Here is a 15,176-nt window from a genome sequence, read left to right as displayed (position 1 = left end):
AGGCTCTAGTACCCTGTTGTACCGCCTCTAGCTTGGATACAAGATGTGATACAGGTGGGCAGGGAGGCTCTAGTACCCTGTTGTACCGCCTCTAGCTTGGATACAAGATGTGATACAGGAGGGCATGGAGGCTCTAGTACCCTGTTGTATCGCCTCTAACTTGGATACAAGATATGATACGGGGAGCATGGAGGCTCTAGTACCCTGCTGTACCGCCTCTAGTTTGGATACAAGATGTGATATGGGTGGGCATGGAGGCTCTAGTACCCTGTTGTGCCGCCTCTAGCTTGGATGCAAGAGGTGATACAGGTGGGCATGGCAGCTCTTAGTACCCTGCTGTGCCGCCTCTAGCTTGGATACAAGATGTGATACGGGGGGCATGGAGGCTCTAGTACCCTGTTGTACCACCTCTAGCTTGGATGCAAGATGTGATACAGGGGGGCATGAAGGCTCTTAGTACCCTGTTGTGCCGCCTCTAGCTTGGATGCAAGACGTGATACAGGTGGGCATGGAGGCTCTTAGTACCCTGTTGTGCCGCCTCTAGCTTGGATGCAAGAGGTGATACAGGTGGGCATGGCAGCTCTTAGTACCCTGCTGTGCCGCCTCTAGCTTGGATACAAGATGTGATACGGGGGGGCATGGAGGCTCTAGTACCCTGTTGTACCACCTCTAGCTTGTATACAAGATGTGATAGAGGAGGGCATAGAGGCTCTAGTACCCTGCTGTACTGCCTCTAGCTTGGATGCAAGATGTGATACAGGAGGGCATGGAGGCTCTAGGACTCTGATATACCACCTCTAGCTTGGATGCAAGAGGTGATACAGGTGGGCATGGCAGCTCTTAGTACCCTGCTGTGCCGCCTCTAGCTTGGATACAAGATGTGATACGGGGGGGCATGGAGGCTCTAGTACCCTGTTGTACCACCTCTAGCTTGTATACAAGATGTGATAGAGGAGGGCATAGAGGCTCTAGTACCCTGCTGTACTGCCTCTAGCTTGGATGCAAGATGTGATACAGGAGGGCATGGAGGCTCTAGGACTCTGATATACCACCTCTAGCTTGGATGCAAGATGTGATACAGGTGGGCATGGAGGCTGTAGTACCCTGTTGTACCACCTCTAGCTTGGATACAAGATGTGATATGGGGGGGCATGGAGGCTCTAGTACCCTGTTGTACCGCCTCTAGCTTGGATACAAGATGTGATCCGGATGGCATGGAGGCTCTAGTACCCCGTCGTACTACCTCTAGCTTGAATACAGGATGTGATACAGGTGGGCATGGAGGCTCTAGTACCCTGTTGTACTGCCTCTAGCTTGGATGCAAGATGTGATAAAGGTGGGCATGGAGGCTCTTAGTACCCTGTTGTGCCGCCTCTAGCTTGGATGCAAAATGTGATACAGGTGGGCATTGCAGCTCTTAGTAGCCTGTTGTGCCACCTCTTGCTTGGATACAAGATGCGATACGGGGGGCATGGAGGCTCTAGTACCCTGTTGTACCACCTCTAGCTTGGATGCAAGATGTGATACAGGAGGGCATGGAGTACTCTAGTGCCCTGTTGTACCGCCTCTCACTTAGATACAAGATGTGATACGGGTGGGCATGGAGGTTTCAGTACCCTGTTGTACCGCCTCAAGCTTGGATACAAAATGTGATACAGGTGGGCAAGGAGCCTCTAGTACCCTGTTGTACAGCCTATAGCTTGGATGCAAGACGTGATACAGGTGGGCATGGAGACTCTAGTTCCCTGTTGTACCGCCTCTAGCTTGGATACAAGATGTGATACAGGCAGGCATGGAGGCTCTAGAACTCTGTTGTACCGCCTCTAGCTTGGATACAAGATGTGATATAGGAGGGTATGGAGGCTCTAGTACCTTGCTGTACCGCCTCTAGCTTGTATACAAGATGTGATACAGCAGGGCATGGAGTACTCTAGTGCCCTGTTGGACCGCCTCTCGCTTAGATACAAGATGAGATACGGGTGGGCATGGAGGTTTTAGTACCCTGTTGTACTGCCTCTAGCTTGGATACAAGATGTCATACAGGCTGGCATGGGGGCACTAGTAATCTGTTGTAACACCTCTAGCTTGGATACAAGATCTGATACAGGCAGGCATGGAGCCTCTAGTACCATGTTGTCCTACCTCTAGCTTGTATACAAGATGTAATACAGGCGAACATGGGGGCACTTGGAAGCCATTGAAAAGCTTGGGTTTCATAATTTTGCGTTTTTGCGCAATTTTATCGGCCCGTATGAAACTGGCCTTAACCAAAGGAAACGGTTTCATAAGACTGAGCTTCATCCTCCAACACATTCACTCGTTGTAATCACCATTTATGAGTGAAGCGAACAGCACTGTAATCAGTGGAGGTAACTGCACTGTAATCACTATCACTGGAGTGAACGCCACTGTAATTATCATCTACCAGAGAAACACAGAAAATTACTCTTTGAGTTGCACCTGTTGTCATGTGTGCGCTGATTACAGGTATGTCTCTACCACACAAAGGGCATCACGCAAGGCACTCTTGGATTAAAAATTTTTTTTACTAGGCATGTATTGCATGAATTTGAGAGATACATTTAAGTGATATCACCGCTTCAAGAACTTGTTCCACCACAAAATTAGTGATAAACCTTTGGATTGCTGGGGATCCCATCTACTGGAAACGCTGAGTATCATGAGAAAGGCACACCCCGAATGAATGGAGCAGTGCTGCACATGACTGCCAACCACTCCATTCACTGTCTAAATCGCCGGAATACCCATTTACTGCCCTCTTTAGAAAAGACAAGACAGACGAGGTCATTACACGTTAGATCGCACATTCTGATTTTTATTCCCATGTTCCTGAAAGCTCGTTATACAATGATCTCCAATCACATCTCCAGTCAGTAAGTTATACATAAAAGTAAAAGCAACACAATAAATTAAAACTACGCAAAAGAGCAGCTGGAAGACGCGATACTCATCCACATCAAAGCACCCAGTTCTGTCTACAGTCAGGCCACACTGGGACCAGTAGAAGTGTACGGCTTGTGATTGTAGACCTGTTCTATTCTGCAGCCTTCGGGCAAGTAATGGGAACAATCCCTACACTGTCTTATGGTATTACTAGCACAAGCCTGAAGGGGCAGTGCATGAATTTCATGCAGGTCATTAATTGGGGATCTGCCGATCAGGATTTCCGCTGACCAGCTGATCCTCCGGCCCACTGTCAGTGCGGTCGAGCCTGCTGCCTGCATTGGGGTTGGAAGTGTAATAGAAGGCATTGCTCTCATTCTTTTCAACGAGAGCAAAGCCTTCTATTGGACTTTCGTCTCCAACCCCAACGCGGACATCCGTGAGGATAGGCCAACAATGGTAAAACCCCCTTAATGTACAGGAAGCAGATACTAATCATATGGCACCCAATCAACCAGATGAGAGGTTTAGAGCACCTTCCCCAAGTGTCTGGGAGCCCCTCCATCACCATAGAGATCAAAATGTTTGTTCAGTTTTTGGGGTTCAAAGAGGATAGTAGCTGGCAGAAAACGTATGCCCATGAGTTATTGTACGTCTATAGGCAGCCCCTCTGCTTTGGATAATCCTTACTTGCTAGAAGGGTTACTTGACAATAAGCTGATTACAAAGTGTGTCCCTGCTGGAACTCCCAGCAATCAGTTGTAATCTGTGGAGAAACCTGACCAGAAGTGTTCAATTTCCCTGCAGCACCCCTACAGGTGAAACGAAGCATTACACAGTGTCCATTCATATCAATGGTTGTCTGTGCAGGACAGGACAGTCCCTCAGAACGAGAGAGAACAGCTCTTCACTCTGACAGAGAGGTGGGAATCCTCAATAGGGAACCCCGCTCTATTAACTCATAACTCCTTGTTTGCAGGTTCAATGTCGCTTCCCCCATCCAAAAATTTTCTTAATACATATAAAAGTGTAAAGTGAGAAAAAAAATCATCTGCCAGCTCCAATGAGCCCCATAAACTAAAGTTATGGGTTTATAGGAAATGAAGCGCCGAGTCTGGGAGTTTGCCATTTACACTTGCTGCTCCCCAGCTGTCCATTTTCAAAGTGGTGGCTGCATCCATTTTGGGGGCTACACAGGCGGAGAGGACTCACTGAGAGCACGCGTCTATGTAGTCTGCACAATGCATACAACTGCGGCTTTGACAGCAGCTGTAAAAGTATAAAAATGTCAGATTTACGAACTCTATCTTTTCTCCTTAGGGAGATGAGTGAGGAGACTTATAAAGCCATTCATGCTCTTCTGGGTAATATGCAAATAAGGGAGATGGAACAATACTCAGCACTACAGCTCCTAATTTTAACCCTTTCCAATCCAATTTGTATCCTGGTTTTCCTAGGAGGCTTACTCTTTTTCTGCCGTTATACAACGGCGCTATCTGCTGGCTAAAGTCAGTACTGCATGGGGTGACACGTTAGATAGGCTCCGACAGCACAGAGGCTGGCAATATACAGTAAGAGAACCCTGACGGACGTCTTCCAACATCGGAGCTGTACAGCCTTAAATCATAATGTCTTCAGACGTCAGACAGGGGATTGGAAAGGGTTAATTTATGGGACTCCCAGAAACTGAAAGATTCTATTTAATAAGTGCAAATGGGCCTCTCTATTTCCAGGCTGACATCGAAGGTATTTACATGAAGAGAACAGATTTTAAATCTTAGACAGCAAATATATGGTAGGAAATCTATCAAACCCTATACACATAGACCTCAAATATAATACCTCATGTATGCTTATGGCAACCAATCAGAATTCAGCATTAATATGGTCAACTAAACTTATAACTCTTTGGTTGCTACGGATATTATTTGTATAAATGAAAAACAAAAAAAAGCCAAAAACAAAAGCTCTCTTTTTTTTAGTTCTCACATAAAAAAACGTGTTAACAGAAAGTTCTATTTAGGACAATACAATAGGGGGTAAGTTCTGCCTTATAGGAGGCCGGGGATCCCCAGCCGTTCTCTCTCAGTATTCACTGCACTAAGTTTCGTAAGAAGATTCACATTTATTGTAAAACATTAAAAAACGAGGGAAGAAAACAGGTTCTCCTTAGGATGATGTCCCGATGTACTTTGAATTCCGACAGAAGGGCAGACTTCAATACTTCTCTGTCCATAAGGGAGTGAAACGCAAGTGTCGCCCCCTAGTGCAGGCTGATGGACATTACTTCTGATAGCTGAACATTCTGGAAGATCTCAGGAGATGGTGGAGAATTCTTTTAGTAGTGTCTCTTGGCTCAGCGTGTTGAAGGCGAGGTTTTTCCGTACATTGATGCTAATTGATCGAGCCTGGGAAGAAGAGATAAGAAGTGTTAGAAAAGAGAGCAGGGACGGATGGGCCGTTTATACGTAACGATTATCGCTCAAAATTAGTTCAAATGAACAACTTTGAGCGATCATCATGCAGTGTAAGTGCAAAAAAAAAAAATCGTTCACTTGTCGTTAAAAATCTATCGCTGGCTTCTCGTTACGTGTAAATGCTCCCTCCCTGCTCAGCGCATAGAAAGTGAAGTTCTGAGCAAGAAGGCTGTGATCTAGCGATAAGACTGTCTAAACGCTCTGCGCAAGCACTAACATAGTGGTGACGTCAGCGCTTGTGCAGTCATTTAGACGACTATCGTCCCGCGTAAAAGGAGCATTAGGGTACTTTTATATGAGCTGACAGTTGCCTAAATAATTTCGATTACGGATGACTATTGCCCCATGTAAAAACAGGACCAAACGGGACAAGTGGGTGAGAACTGCTCACTGGTTGTCGCTCAGTTTTTAGCTTAACTGAAAACTGAGCGACTGTCGGCCCGTTTAAACAGCCATGAATGACTCCTATTTACTGTGAATGGAGGTGGGTGTCCGGAAGAGATCTTCAGTGCCCTCCTGTTCCATTCAGTGACTGAGCATTGCTCCTGTGTGAAAGCATAGCAGTGATAATTGCTCGGACGGCTGTCAGGTGCTTTAAGGGATTGTACCAAGATTATAAGTTATCCTCTATCCACAGGATAAGGGATAATTTTCTGATTGGTGGGGGGGGGGTCTCACCGCTGAGACCCCTACTGATCTTGGGAATGGGGTCCCGTGCTATTGCACCCCTCTCAGTGAAAGGAGACTGAATGGAGCGCTGATCTCACATTCACTTTCAATGGGACTGAGGAGATAGCCGAGCGGCAAGCAATCGGGCATTTCCATCAGCCCCATTGAAATCAAAGGAATGCTAACTGCGCTATTATTTTAGACATCCCTGTGGAGTGAGAAGCGACCTGACCCAGCAGTGACAGGCAGAGGGGGACACGAGACCCCCCGTTCTAAAGATCGGCAGGGACCCCCACTGATCAGCCAGTTATACCCTATCCAGTGCATAGGGGATAACATGTAATCTTCGTACAACCTCTTTTGTGCCTGGCAGTCGTCCAATACAGAAGGACGCTTATATCTTGGCTGCTCTCCTGTGTTAATTTTGATATCTTGGTATTATTTGTTTCCTCGGCAGTGAGGACTTCACCAAACAGCACCTCATATCTCAGTTTCCTGTATGAGGAAGTAGACAATGTGACCCAAATCACTACTCCTAGGATAGACTTATAGGATGTAAATGTATTGCAAAACTCACCAGCTCCTTAAAGAAAGTGGCTTCTTTATGCTGCTCAGAATATCGTTCATACTGATCAAGTCCATCTTGAAGTTTCAAGGTCAGGGTGTCATAGTTGGAGCGTACAACTTCTAAGACCTGCCATTCACATAGAGGAAAACCATATAACATATGCTGTTTGATGGGCCCACTATCATTGCAGCCAGACCTGGAAGCAGGCAGCTCTGTCTACATTGAATTGGCCCAGGTACATATTACATTAAATTCAATGGCATCTGTAACAATACCCTGGGCCTCTGCCTTGTGGATAGATCTGTCTGCTTCCGGCTCTGTCCGCAATGACATTAGGCCCGGTGGACAGCTGATCAGCCAGGATTCCAAACAGTGGACCCTCAATGATCAACTACTGTTGACCTATCCTGAGGACAAGTCATCAATAGTAAAGTCCTGGAACACTACTTTAAAGAATTAAACTTCATGTCCACACCCCTGAGCAAGAACTCTAGACCCACCCCTGCTTAAAAGAAGAAAAGGCTTACCTGTTCCTCTGATAACTGTGAGATGTGATTCACAGCAGCATAGGACTCTATTTTAGGGTTAAAGTGATTTATGATGGCCCTGGATAAAGAATAAAAGAGCAATTTATTAATACATGTCTATACTCCCCGCTCTCAATTCATCAGCTGATCAAAAATAATTTTAGGGGGGAGATCTCCTTTAATCTCCTCAATGGAGGCATGCAGTTTATTCTGCAGTGAGGAGGAGATCTTAGCTGTGAGACCCCCACTGATCACGCTTCTATGGATAGGTGCTAAAAGTCAATTTTGGGAATACCCCTTCAAGTTACTAAACCTCCAATGCAAACCAAGGGCAAAAAGTCTTCCAGTGTCACCATCAGCTCTGGATCATTACCCGGGTACACAGCGGTCAGCTTCCCTACCTGACATTAACCAACGCATGGGTCACTTTGCTGGCCGGTTCCTTCCACTGTCCTGCATTGGTAGAAAGACGAAGCACTGCAAAAATACAGACATCAATAAGTATCAGCCTCTGATATTAACAAGGGTTTTCATTCACTGACAGCAAACAGAGTGAACAGATGGTCACAAACGTATAAAACAGCACCCCCAAATCAGAGTTTGTAGGTACAGTATATTGATTCTCTAATACGATTCAGGCTTTAGTGTTGCAGAAGTATTGTACACCCCCAAACGTGGAGCGGGATGAGGACAGCGAGCACTCCTCTTTACAAGGCTTTTCCCCACAATACTAAGGGATAGCTTACCTTTAAGTGATTGTGGGGTCGCCACAAATCCGGAGTTTATAGGAACAGCAGTGATGCTGCTCCCACAGATTGTCCCTGCACACTACAACACCGTCCCATTCACTTTATCCCCTTGAGGACACGGACATTTTTTGTTTTCTCCTCCCCATTCAAAAAAACCCCTCAACTGTATTTTTCCATTGACGCAGCCGTCTAAGGCTAGTTTCACACGGGCGCTATCGGGCTGTGTTTCATGGCTCGATATAGAGCTTTCACCATTTAATAGCCCTGTGGATGTGAGGTGTTTTCATGTGAGCACAGCCTCGCATCACTATGTGGAATCCCTTCATCCCTGTGGATATTAAGGTATTCACCCCAGCCGCAGCTGAAGGGACCAGAGAGTTCTCCCATTGCTTTCAATGGGGCCAGCGCTTCTGCCGCCGGCCCCATTGAAGACATGTGGAAACCCCTGGATGTGAGGTGTCTTCACATGGAAACAGCCCCAGCTATTAAAATAATGCATTATTTACACTACACAGTCAATACCCTCAGAAAAAAAATATACAACGCCAGAATTGCGCTTTCTTGGTTGCCCTGTCTCCAAGAGAAAGTTTAACCCTTGGCAATCCATTTTTGGATTCAGGGTTTCCTAGGGGGCTTTCTCTTTCTGCCATCTGCTGGCTAGAGCCACTACTGCGGTATGTGACATGCTGGAGAGGCCCCCGATAACAGAGCGGCCAGTAATCTACAGTAAGAAAACGCTGTTGGACGTCTTCCGACATCGGAGCTGTGCAGCCTTCAATCAGAATGTCTTTAGATGTCAGACAGTGGATTGGAAAGGGTTAATGGAAGGCAATCAAAAAGTCAAATGAACCCCAAAAATGGTACCAATACAAACCACAGGATGTCCTGCAAAAAACAAGCCTTCACCCAAGTGCATCGATGGAAAAGTAAAAATGTCATGGCAGTCAGAAGATGGCGATAGAAAATAATTTTTTCTCTTTTTTTAATCCTTAAAGTGGATTCTACTTGCGATTGTTTGATCACTTATACAGTATACTGCAATACTATGGTATTGCAGTATACTGTATTTTGGCAAGCATTCTTTTAAGATGTGTCACAGGAATATCTTTACCAGTCAAACGTTCATGGCAGTCCTTTGAAAGCCGCCATGACACCAGAATGGCACCCTGCGATAATGGAGAGGGAGCACTCAGCACTTCTACATGCTGATCAAGCCATTTAAATACCACTGTCAGAATCGACAGCCATGATTGTGGTGAACTTCAATCGTGGCTGTGGCGGCCAAACGTTGAAGGTCTTTGACAGCAGGTATCTGTCGTGTATGGACTGGGAGAACAGCATTCTTACCCATAGAGTAAAGGTTGTCAAATATCTGATGCATGCGAATGATTTCATAGTACAACTCATCATAGCTGCTGGGGGTTGGAAGGAACGTGTCTCCATAGGTGATGAACATATTAAACAGATTCACCACCTGCAAAAGAAAGGAAATATGGCATTTAGACTCACAAGGAACCCTTCACATTACAATATGTGTAGTGTTACAAGTACAGGTACATGTGAGTGATGCGGTCCTGGAGGATGATGGGACCTTCTGGGCCAAAGATAGTATGATTGACCACCGAAATGTATAGGTTGGTGCATAGATGATGTATACTTACCATCAATGCCAAAGTGAAAATATTGTGCTTAGCCAGGAGAACGGTCTCGTAGGACATGAGGAACTTCAGCAAATTTATCAGAGCTGCAAGAAACAGAAGTGAGAATGTAAGAGAGCAACAACTACTGGAGACGTCATCATGACTTATGAGGTTTTGGGGACTAAAGATATCAGAAATCACCCTGAATCAAATTGATTTCACACTGTCCAAAGTAGTCTATGGAGAGGAGAGGGGAGAAGGGAGCTGCTGGAGAGATACAGAAGAAGAGACTCACACAGATGCTGCTGCAGCTTCTAGTAAGTGATGTGTCACACTTACACTTTTTAGTACTACTCTGTAAACTTTCCTACATGCTGCTGTTACTTATGAGGGGTTATTTATACTAGCGTGAAAAGCGCACGCGTTTTGTGCAGTTACGCGACGCACAGAACTCGCGTTTTGAAATAACCCATTATTTTCAATGGTTAATTTCCACAGGAGTTTTTCTCTTGCACCAAAAGTGTGAGATGAAAAAGCTGAAGCAGGTCCTATTTTCTTACGAAAATAAGACTTGCAAAATGTGAGGCCTCGCACATCGCTTAGCACACGGATGGGGCGGCCGCGGGTTGTGCGAGTTGAACCCGAGAATCTTGGGGGTAAGTAATGCTTTCACTTCCGATTCCTTAATGACCATCTTCTATATTCACCAAGCATTGGCAAGAAAATATCGAGTCTTCTGATTGATTAGACAAGGAAGGAGCAGGTGAAACAACTGAAGCTTCACATTCCTGTCGAGTTCCACATGTGCCAACTATTATACCAGTGGTTGATGGGATGCATGCACTAATATGGTCCTTACCAACCAAAAAGAAAGACAACTTAAAGATTGTGTTCACATGTTGCGAAAAAGCTGCATTTTTATTGCGGAATATTCACAGCAGAAGTTAGAGTAAAGGCCCATTTACACGCAACGATTGTCGTTTAAACAAACGGCTCAACGATTTTTTGCTTTCAAATGCTGAGCGTTTACACGTAAAGATAATTGTCTGAAATCCTCACCATTTCCCTCATTAGCCATGTAAGCACTGTCTATGTTGTTTGCTCAGGTGGGCGTGTGTTTATGTGAAGAATCTCTTGGGAAGAGGTTTTTAATTAGTGCGAAGAAAAGCCATCGTTTTTTGCCGCCGCACAAGTGAACAAACTAACGACGTTTTTATGCAGGCCCAAATTCAGAGATTAATGACAAATGAACGAATAGTGCACGATGGCTTTGCGTTTACAAGTAACGATTATCGCTCACTTTCGCTCGTTTGAACGGATTTTGAGTGATAATCGTTGCGTGTAAATGGGCCTTTACAGTACAGTCACAGCAGAAAATCTTCAATGTTTTTTTCCTCTACATGTGAACAGGATTTGCTTTAATCTCATTTACTTTAATAGTAAGTCTTTCGGCAGTATAAGGGCACATCCTAAAGGGTTTTCTTGGAAGAGTCCATCCGTGTGAGATTGGTGGCGGTCCACGCTCTCGAATGTCCACCAGTCTGCGGAGCTGCAGCTCCGTGCCCAGATGAAGAGTGAACATACCTGACCATAACTCTCTCCAGGTGTAATGCAGCCGCACCCGGCACTTCTTCTGGTAACACAGGAGCTTGTGGACAATCTGTATACAGCGCCTACAATAACCGAACACACAAAACGTTTATATTGTTATCCATCGCTGAGGACGCTTCACCTGAAAAGAACACTATTTTTTTTTCTTTCAGTTTTTGTTTTTTCCTCCCCCTTTTTAAAAAACCGTGACTCTTATTTATCCATCGACGCTGCTGTACGAGGGCTTGTTTTTTGCCGGACCAGTTGCATTTTTCGATAGTACTATATAATGTACTAAAAAAACTTTTTAAAAATTCTGGGTGGAGTAAAAAATTTTTTAAAAAAACGAACTTCCGCCATCTTTCAGTGCGTTTTGTTTCTACGGTGCAACAAAAACAATATAACTTTATTCTATGGGTCAGTACGATTACTACAATACCAAACTTGAATAGTTTTTCCTTTTGCTGTACTACTTGTATTTTTATTTATTTATATATATTTTTTATTCTTTTCTGCCGCCATCTTCGGCACGCAATAACTTTTTCTATTTTTCCGTGGACGTAGTTGTGCGAGGGCTCATTTTTTGCGGGATGTCCTATAGTTTGTGTTGGTACCATACATACGACCTTTTGGTTGCTTTTTATTGTAATTTTTCTTAGAGAGAAGCGTATCTGTGGCTTTTTTTTTTCTGACGACGTACATCGTGCGAAGTAAATAATGCGTTACTTTGATAGACTTGACAGACTTTTACGGACGCAACGATACCAAACATGTATTTTTGTTTTATTATTTAGATTCTTTTATAGTAAATATGGCAAATGCTTTTTTTTTTTAACTTTTATTACTGTATTTTTTTCAACATTTAGTAAAACTTTATTGTTCTTATTTTTCCTTTTTTTTTTCAGTCCCCCTAGGGGACCACAACTAGCCATGCTTTGATTGCTCCTGCAGTATGATGTAATGCCAGAGCATTACATTATACTGCAATCTAACAGGCATTCTATCAAGCCACCCCACGGGGACGGTGTGATAGGCATACTCCCAAGACAGCCCTTGGGCCTTTCAGAAGGCCCTCGGCTGGCATGACAACTGCACGGATCCCTGCGATCTCATCGCAGGGGTACTGTACGGGACCACCAAACATTAATCGTGGGATTTAAATGCTGCTGTCAGAATTGATAGCGGCAATTAAAGGGTTAACAGCCTCGATCGGCCGATCGGAGCTGTTGCCGACGGGTGTCGGCTATAATAAACAGCCTGCGCCCGTGATGTATGATGGGAGATCGCCGGTGAACGCTCTTCATACTTACCTTGACCCCGCAGGATGTAACTGTATGTCCTATAGCGGGAAGGGGTTAAAGTGAAACCTTGGGACAAATCCTTAAAGGTCATCCTTCAGCCCTGGTAACAATACACCGCAGGACCTTGAAACAGTATTGAGTTTTTTGGAGTTTTTGTCAAGAGCTTCACTTTAAATAAAAGCTAAAAACGTACTCAATGAGCACCAGGCACGTCCCTCGGGGAGTAAAACTAACAACTTTACTGACTGTGGTCCCTCGATTGCAACTTTTCTAAACCTCCACAAATTCTTGTTCGTCGCTCAATCATTGACCGTGTTTACACTGAACAATTATCAAATTCGCATGATGCACTGATTTTTTTTCTTGAACCGACAACTGTCACCAGATATGTACCGGCAACTAGCTGGTCTCCACCGCTCAGTGTCTGGATGTACTTCAGGCCCTTTTACACGAAACAGTCATCATTCAAAGAAAAAAAAGTAAATAAATAAATAAAATTAAAATCGCTACATCTTGTGAATCTGAATGATAATTGTTCAGTGTCAACACGGTCAACGTGCAAGTGAACGCTGCAACGATTTATCGCTCTGTGTCAGGCCTCATGCACACGGCACGCACGGATTCCGTGTGGGGAATCCGGCCATGACCACGGCAGGTGACCCTGCGTACCTGTGTGTGCAGGCAGCGGCCTCCGCACAGACCTCTCTTCTTCTGGCTTCTCTGTATGTGGATGGTCCGCACGGCTCGCCATCGGACATGCGCAGTACAGATTTTTTTATTTAAACTCCTGCCTTTGTCTGCAGAATCCGTAGCCCGGACATCTTCCATCGACTTCAATGGAAGCAGTCCGTGCAGGAACTGCAGGAAAATGGAGCATGCCAGGGTTACATTATTTTGGGACCCTAAGCATCCGATCGCCATAACAAGAGCTCTACTGACAAGGTGTTTGACTTGGTCCACTGCCGTCCTCAGCGACAATGAAACATCTGTGTGTTAACATCCGTTGTACATGCAACTTACACATACAAGTCCATAGGAAACTCCTTCATCATGTGGGTGACCATGAATTCCACCATCAGATCTACAAGAGGAGAAGAGAGGATGAGCCGAGTGACCCTCATTGCATACAGAAATGGCTGGTGCATGGAAATCCACATGTTGGTGAAGGATAATCGTTTGGTAGAAGCAGGTATTCAAAGTATATAGAAGGCTGGAATGAAGTCGCTCACCTAATACCGCACAAACCAGCGGGCGGCAGGGGATATTCTTGTCGCCCGCTTTCTTCCGATGCCTCATGGGCTGCAAAGTTTTGGACAACAAGAGATAGAAAAGTAAATGAACCGGAATGAGAGAAGTCAATCCAAAGAAATGTTCGGTCTTTAGTGAAGAACGGTACGGGACGTCTGGTTCAGCCCAAGACAGCGAGGAGTATTTTACAGAATGTACGAAATAGTGGATTTCTGTGCTTTTTGCCTTTTTTTTCTACATTCAGGCATTCTGTTAGGCTTTAGGTCTAAAATCCCGAAAACGTGGCGGACGATGTTATTTTTGCAGCACAATTGGAAGCCTGCTGAAACGCAGATCTGCTGGTCACTTCTTTCATCAACAGAAGAGAGAGGTCCCATCCGGAGGTTCTCTTTTCGGGATTTTAGACGTAAAGCCGACAGAACCCCTGGACTTAGAGAAAGCCAAAATGTGAACAGGCATTACTTTAGGTCTTGAAATCTTCACCTGTCATACAAGTTAAAAGGATGTTTCTAGGACCCCCCCCCCCAAAAAAAAACTGCCATAAATGACCTTAGGGGTGTGTTCATACATAGCGGAATGATGAGTCGAATGCCGCACCAAAAAACGCGTCACAATCCACTACATTGGTGAAGATTTTGAAGCGGATTTTGATGAGGGGTCCCTGCGGCATTGAACTAAGATTGCAAGTCATCCCCTATCCATAACGATAGAGAAAAACCTGCTGCTGAGACCCCCATCGATTTTGAGACCGGGGGTCCTTTTCCCCCTCGTTGCAGGCTTAATTAACCCCTCTCACCCCCCTAGTGAGGAGGAGACTGAATGGAGTATTAGTCGCACAAGTGCACCATTCACTTTCAACGGGGCTGCAGAATGGCGCCTGTTCAGGTGTTTCCATCAAACCCACTGAGTTAACCCTTTCCAATCCACTGTCTAACCTCTGAAGACATTATGATTTAAGGCTGTACAGCTCCAATGTTGGAAGACGTCCATCTGGGTTCTCTCCCTGTATATTGCCAGTCTCTCTGCTGTCGGAGCCTATCCGCCGTGTCACCTCATGCAGTACTGGCTTTAGCCAACAGATAGCGCCGTTGTATAACGGCAGGAAAAGAGTAAGCCCCCTAGAAAAACCAGGATACAAACTGGATTGGAAAGGGTTAATGGAGCCTGACTTGCATGCTTGGCTGATGCTCCCTTCATGCTGACATCACTTTCTGGGGAGAAGTGACCCCAAAAATGATAGGCAGAATGAACATTGGAGTCCCATTCTGGAGATTGGCGGGAGTCTCCGTGAGAGCCCTACCGATCAACAAGTTATTCCCTATCATATGAATAAGGGATGACTTACAATTTTGGTAAAAAAAAACCCTGTAATTGTGTTTTGAGGCGAATGAGAACCTCATGGAAGCATTTGCCATTTATCCCCAACTCTAGGGGTCAGAAACGCTCTTTTCTCCTTAGGGAGAGCAACTATATACTATAAACTAAGTGAGGAGACTCAAATGG

General features: G+C 45.0%; 1 protein-coding gene across 1 annotated transcript in view; it reads right to left on the bottom strand.

Annotated features, from left to right (window-relative positions):
* Window positions 1–2,808: 2,808 nt before the first annotated feature.
* Window positions 2,809–15,176, bottom strand: part of ARMH3 (armadillo like helical domain containing 3) — a 39,836-nt gene continuing 27,468 nt past the window's right edge. The window contains exons 18-26 of the mRNA XM_066601076.1: window positions 13,655–13,724; window positions 13,446–13,506; window positions 11,119–11,207; window positions 9,556–9,638; window positions 9,242–9,368; window positions 7,547–7,622; window positions 7,146–7,224; window positions 6,628–6,744; window positions 2,809–5,312 (exon numbers count right to left, since the gene is read on the bottom strand). Of these exons, the coding sequence (XP_066457173.1) occupies window positions 5,220–5,312; window positions 6,628–6,744; window positions 7,146–7,224; window positions 7,547–7,622; window positions 9,242–9,368; window positions 9,556–9,638; window positions 11,119–11,207; window positions 13,446–13,506; window positions 13,655–13,724 (795 nt within the window). The 3' untranslated portion in view covers window positions 2,809–5,219. The remainder of the gene's footprint in view (window positions 5,313–6,627; window positions 6,745–7,145; window positions 7,225–7,546; window positions 7,623–9,241; window positions 9,369–9,555; window positions 9,639–11,118; window positions 11,208–13,445; window positions 13,507–13,654; window positions 13,725–15,176) is intronic.

The sequence above is a fragment of the Eleutherodactylus coqui genome, chromosome 4 (assembly GCF_035609145.1).
Source record: "Eleutherodactylus coqui strain aEleCoq1 chromosome 4, aEleCoq1.hap1, whole genome shotgun sequence".
Classification (NCBI taxonomy): domain Eukaryota; kingdom Metazoa; phylum Chordata; class Amphibia; order Anura; family Eleutherodactylidae; genus Eleutherodactylus; species Eleutherodactylus coqui.
The sequence above is the reverse complement of the archived record's forward strand: the minus strand, read 5'-3'. Positions and strand labels throughout refer to the sequence as shown.